At 51.2% G+C, this 6107-nt stretch overlaps 1 protein-coding gene across 1 annotated transcript in view; it reads right to left on the reverse strand.

Annotated features, from left to right (window-relative positions):
* LOC103596790 overlaps nt 1-4469 on the reverse strand; it is a 29510-nt gene extending 25041 nt beyond the window's left edge. The window contains exons 1-3 of the mRNA XM_008580497.1: nt 4430-4469; nt 3213-3361; nt 1659-1829 (exon numbers count right to left, since the gene is read on the reverse strand). Coding sequence (XP_008578719.1) covers nt 1659-1829; nt 3213-3361; nt 4430-4469 — 360 coding nt within the window. The remainder of the gene's footprint in view (nt 1-1658; nt 1830-3212; nt 3362-4429) is intronic.
* Between the last annotated feature and the right edge of the window lie 1638 nt (nt 4470-6107).

The raw sequence follows: 6107 nt of genomic DNA on the forward strand, positions 1-6107 counted from the left end.
ATAGTTACTGAGACAAAAGGACTTGGGAAACCTGCAGGGATATTTTTCTCTGCAGCTTTTTGTTCTTGAGTTTCTCATGTACGATTTATACCAAGTTTCCTCTGCCCTAAATAGAGCCACGTAGACAGGGAGCTCATCTTCAGTACGGGGTGTTACTACGTGAAAAACCACCCACTTGAGTACCTCAGTTGAGAGAAAAAGGGAAGGCAGAACAAAATTGATCAAACAAAGACTAATTTAAAAAAAAATAAAGACAGTGGGAAAACTCCATTTTAACAGGATTCTTGACCAGCAGAGACCTTCTACACTCAAATTGCAACAGCCAGTGAATTTTGGACATTTGGCTTTATAAACGGGATTTTATTTTACAAAGAAAACCTCTTTTGGGAGGCAGCAGGATGTAGCAGAAAGCACCGGGGCTTGGACGGCAGCTCTGGGCTTGCCCCCAGCTCTGGCAATTTGTTCTGAAAGCCCCTTTACATCTGCGGCTCCCACCTGCAAAGCAGCAGAGAGTGGCGATGGGTGAGCAAGCTAATGTGTGCCAAGGGCCCAGCGCACGGCAGACACCCAATGCATGTCTCTTTCTCTGTCTTTCAGGAAGGGAAAAACTCAGTACAAACCGATACACACAAATCTACAAGGTCGTTGAGCTAGTCTCAAAGAGAAAAATACTTTAGTTTTTGCAAATTATCATGTCATTCATTTGGGAACCAGAGCCACGCTTGGATGATCATTATAATCATGGTCAGGAAATGGCTTGTGGCCTCTGTGGGTTTTACAAATAGTTTTCCTAGGAAAGTCTAGATGCTGGCTTTTCTAGGCGGACAATGATTTTGTCAAGGGCATGCAGGAGTCCCCCTCTTTTAACAGTGAGGATGTTTATTACAAGACAACACATGGTTCTAGACACCATAAGAAAGTTAAACTGTTAAAGGTTGGGTTCCCACCTTTAGATATGATGCTCCTGATTTAAATTAGGTTTCTAGTTCATTTATTTCTGAAATAAACTAATACTATGTTATGGACTGGATTGCATCTCCACAGAATTTATATGTTGAAGCCCTAACCCCTCATGTGACTATATTTGGAGATAGGGTCTTTAGGAGGTAATTAAGATTAAATGAGGTCATCAGGGTGAGGCTGTAATCCTATAAATAGGACTGCAGCCTTATAAGAAGAGGGAGAGAGAGGGATCTTTCTCTCTCTGCCACATAAAGACACAGCAAAAAGGCAGCTAGCTGTCTGCAAGCCAGGAAAAGAACACTCATCAGAGTCCGACCACCCTGATCTTGAACTTCCAACCTCCAAAACTGAGAAAATAAAATGTCTATTGTTTAAGCCACCCAGTCTACAGCATTGTATTATGGCAGCCCCAGAAGACTAAGACACTGCATAAGAGGTACTTCATTATTAGACACCAATAGCACCACCTGGCCTAATTTCTCATCTCAACTTTAACCAGGTTTGCAGCCCCAGAGCTGAAGGGAGAGCTTAAAATGTTGAGTGACCGTGCAGGGTGGTGGTCAAAGCATGCATTCGGGAGGCAGACTGTGGATTCAAGTCCCAGCTCCATATCCTGGCTGTGAAGCCTTGAGCACATCACCTCACCTCTCTGTGCCCAGTGTCCCCTTCCGAACAGTGGAGATACCAGTTCTTACCTCACTGGCTGGGAGGATGCGTAGGTGTGAGCTCTGAGGCAGGTGCTGGAGCACAGGAGCTCTTGGTTGGCTGTTACTGAAGTCAGCTCTCTTCCATCCTGATCCTGCTCCACCACCCTCCGCGTGTGTGACCTTGGGAAAGTCATTAGTCCTTTCCGAGTCCATCTCTGCCTGGAAAGTAGGACTGGCTTGTTGTGAAGGTTACACAGGGAAGATCTATGCAAAGGGGGAGGCTTTCCATTGCTTAGGACTGAGCTCTAGCTCTAAAAAGAGGAAAGGCCCGAGTTAAGCTTGTCACATACTCTCTGTGGCTGGGGCAGACACTGCTGCCAGTCGTCTCCCCAGTATCCATCCTGCCCTTCTTCATTAGGAATCGAACCCTGGCTTTTTGATGGACACACAGCCACCTGGGACAAATACATTTCTCAGCCTCTCTTGCAGCAAGGTGGGTCCATGTGACTAAGTTCTGGCCAATAAGATTAAAATGAAGTATAGTATGCAACTTCTGGAACATATTCATAAAGGGAGGGCATCTGTTGTCACCCCTGCCTCCTTCCTGCTGGCTGGAATGCAGACATGAGGGCTGGTGCTCAGCAGCTAAGTTGGACCATGAGGCAGCATGCTAAGGATGGCAGAGCAGTGAGATGTAGGAGCCTGGGGCCCTGCTGATGGGGGTACCTCAGCACTAGCCCTGAACCACCTGCCTTCAGATGTCATTCACATAAGAAAGAAACTTCTATTGTCTAAACCACTATTATCTGGGCAGTTTTTCGTTTTGTGCAGCTGAGCCTGATTCTAACTGACACGGAGTTACTGCTTGTTTTTGGTATTTCTAAGTAGACCCTGGTCATCTCTCACCTGAGCTATTTAGAACAAGAAGGTGGAAAAAAAAACCCAAACACTTTTGTTGTGCAGTTATTATGAACCAGACCCTTAGGTAGGTGACAGTTATCATTTAGTCTTCAGAAATTCCTTTAAAGTAGGCAGTGTCATCCCCATTTTACCAAGAAGGAATGGAGGCTCACAGATTCAACATGCCTCGCACGAGGTGTCACAGCCAGGAAGTGGTGAAGCTGGGGTCCCCATGCCCATCCACCTGCTTCCGGAGCCCGTCCTCTTCCAGCTGTAGTCCCCACTGGTTGCCTCTGCTCAGGCCTCATCAGCTGCCTCTCCCAGAAGGAGAATGGGTCAGGGCCACTGCCCACGTGAGAACTGCCCCCCATACCCCAGACACTTCACCAGCAGCCCCAAACTTCCTGGAGTGGTTAGGTTCAGGAGCTAGAACCTCTAAGCTCAAATCCTGCTCTGTTGCTTACTGTGTGATCCTGGGCAAGTTCCCTGAGTTCTCTGTGTCTCAACTTTATCCCTGTTGAAAAGTGGGGATAAAAATACCAACCTCACAGGGTTGAGAGGATTAGAAGAGACAATGCACAAGACAGCCTGGCCCGGAGCTCGGAGCACAGAAAATGCTAAGTGTGTAGCTGTTGTCGCTCTTGTCATGACGCCAGCACAGCCTGTGAGGCCCTCTGTGCCTGGCCCTGGGACTGCACTTGCCTTTGGCTCCTTTGGGTCCCCCTGGTTGGCCAGCACGACGCACTGCATGGGCAGAGATGCCAGGTCCTGGCAGTGGATCTGGATGACGGAGCTCCCGGGGAGCAGGTCGCACGTCCCATTTGGAGGTGGGAGAAGGAACTCTGAGGGCACTAAAACCGCAAGAAATGGCCTTATATAGTCAGAGACATTGAAATCACCACCACCCCACAGTCTGTCTAGCATAGGCACTCCCTGTATGTAGATGGGGATACTGAGGTGCAGGGAAGTAGACTGATGGCCCAGAATCACACAGGCAGGAAGAGGCCAGGCGAGGTTTTGTACCCAGGTCTCCTGGCTGCCAGCCCCCAGATCTGTCCCCTACACCACATGCCCCAGCTGTGGCTGTTCACGCTGAGGGGGAAGGTAACAATTCTCAAGGTACCCTCCGCAAATGTGACCCCATCTGTGCCCCATCCCCTTACTTAATAAGCCACAATGCAGAAAACACTTCCCTGCCAAACCATTCCAGACACCAAGGCACCCCAGAGTAAGGAAAAACTGTAAGGAATCCATGGACTTTCCTCTCACTTCCTGGGAAGAGGAAATGTGGCAAATAGTGACAACTTTGATCCAGCGCTCCACAACTATCCTGGCCTGTCTGCTTTCCTGTATCCACTTGGCCAGCCTGGTCCAGGCCTTGTAATTCATCGCTCAAACTCCTATTTTTTTTAATGGAATTTTTGTTTTGAATCATAACTTGTGGGAATGGCTCAGAACTCAGGGGGTACCCAGGTGGTGACGGTAAAAGGTAAAGCCGGCCCTGCCCTGGTCCTGCAGCACCCAGTCCCCTCCCTGGAGGCAACCTCCATCAGGGGACTCTGTGTGCCTTCCGGAGCTAGTCTGTGCATTTACGAACACTTGTGTCCCCCCATCCCCAAAATGGCAAACTAGTCACATCGAGCCTCACTTGCTTCTTTCACTGACGATGTGTCTTGGAGCCCTTGACACCAGGACATTTAGAGCCACCGCACTTTTTGTTGAAGGCTGCACCATATTCCACTGTGCAGATGATCCATGGTGCATTTAGAAGCCCCAGTAAGGAATGCGAGGTTATTCCTGGTCTTTGCACGCAGTGGGTACTCTGGGAACTGGGTTGCTGGGTCAAAGGGCTGGACCATTTCACCCCCACCAGCAGTCTGGGCCCACAGGCGAGTCCCACCACCTCCCTCTCTGCTCACACCCATTTATGGCTCCATCTGCCTTTGGCATGAAGTCCATGCCCCCGAGCCTGGCATTTGAGGCTCTGAGAGGCTGGATCTCACTTTTGCTGCAGCCCCACACTCATCTGACTAATATAACTGACTCCAAAAGGTGGTGATCAAAACAGACAATGATCAGGCCCTTTGCATATATTGTCCCATTTAATCTTCACCTTGACCCCTATTACCATGGTGACATTCACACACATTTTACAGATAAAGATGTGAGTGCACGTAGATTAGTGACTTCCCAAATGTCAACAGCAGGGCAGGGGCAGATGGGACCCTCCTCCTCGGACCTGTTCTTTCCATCTCCCCAGCCACCTCCCAACAAGTAGAAATCCTCTCCCATCCAGCACAGAACAAATGCAGATGCCCTCACCTCAGTGGGACCAGCCCCAAATCTCCCCTGCCTTGACCCCCTTTCCAAGGGTCCTGGCACAGCTGGGCAGCAGGGAGGAGCCCATTTGGTGGACACCCTCGGTTGATTCATTTATTCAGTCGACATGCATAAGCACCAGGGTCTGACAGTGTGCCAGCCCCGGGTGGGCCTGCAGAGACAATGGTAGGCACAACAACACAGCCTTCAGGGAGCTCTCAGTCAGCACCAAGTCTTGGTCCCACAGAGGGCAAGGCCATGTGATCACTTTGCCTAACACCCTTGTTTGAATTAGGGGTAAACCAAGGCTCAGGAGTGCTCTACGACTTGCCTGAGATCTCCAGTCCAGAGAGAGTTGGCGCCTGCCCTGGAGCCAAGGCCTCCAGACTGGCTGGACAGTGCAGTGGTCACACCTATGACTCAGGCAGGTCATCTAGCTTCAGAGCCAACTCTGCCACCTGCCAGCCCTGACATCTGTGCCTCAGTTTCTTCAAAACGGGGCTACTAAGAGGGGAGTCACTGAGGATTGACTTGCTGTTACAGTGCCTAGCACCCAGGAGGCAGGCAGTAACTAAGAGCTACTGGTTATTTTAAAATAACCCTGACATTAATGTCAAGATCTGTGTTGGAACAGGAGAAAGGTCTCTGAGTTAAACTTCGGGCCAGAATGCAACATGTCACGACAGAAACACTCGAGCCAGGAGTAAATTACACAGTTTTCACTGAATTATCCCACAAGCTCAGCAAATGGGATTTTCTGCATAATGGAAGGGTCTGGACAGAACCTGAACCTTTCCAGCGTCAAGTTCCACGTCCGCACGAATGGCGCCTAAGTGCTGACACCCACGACCTGGGTTCGAATCCCGTTTACGCCACTAACAACCCGTGGGTCCCCACTCATGTCACTGAACGCCTTGGGTTTCTCATTGGGAGATGGGCAGTGCCACCCCGGGTCGCCGCGGGCGTTCCACAGGACACGTGAGCGCAGGTTCGCTAAGCAGGAGGCCGAGAGCGCCCCCCCCACCTGCTCTCAGGGGCAGAGTCGCCCGTCACCGCGCGTCCCCGTCTGCTCCCAGCCGCGGCGGGCCCGGACTTGCAGCCGGCTCCGGAGCCCGGGCCGCGCCTCCTTCAGCACTGGCGGCCGGGGACCAGGCCCGAGTCACGCCCCGACCCCGTCGCGGGGAGACCCCCCACCCCCGGGCAGCGGGGCGCGCGCGACAGAGGGGGCGGGGGACGCAAGTCCAGCCACTGACCCGCAGCCTGGCCGCCGTCCCGCTG

The sequence above is a fragment of the Galeopterus variegatus genome, unplaced genomic scaffold (genome assembly GCF_000696425.1).
Source record: "Galeopterus variegatus unplaced genomic scaffold, G_variegatus-3.0.2 Scaffold2113, whole genome shotgun sequence".
Classification (NCBI taxonomy): domain Eukaryota; kingdom Metazoa; phylum Chordata; class Mammalia; order Dermoptera; family Cynocephalidae; genus Galeopterus; species Galeopterus variegatus.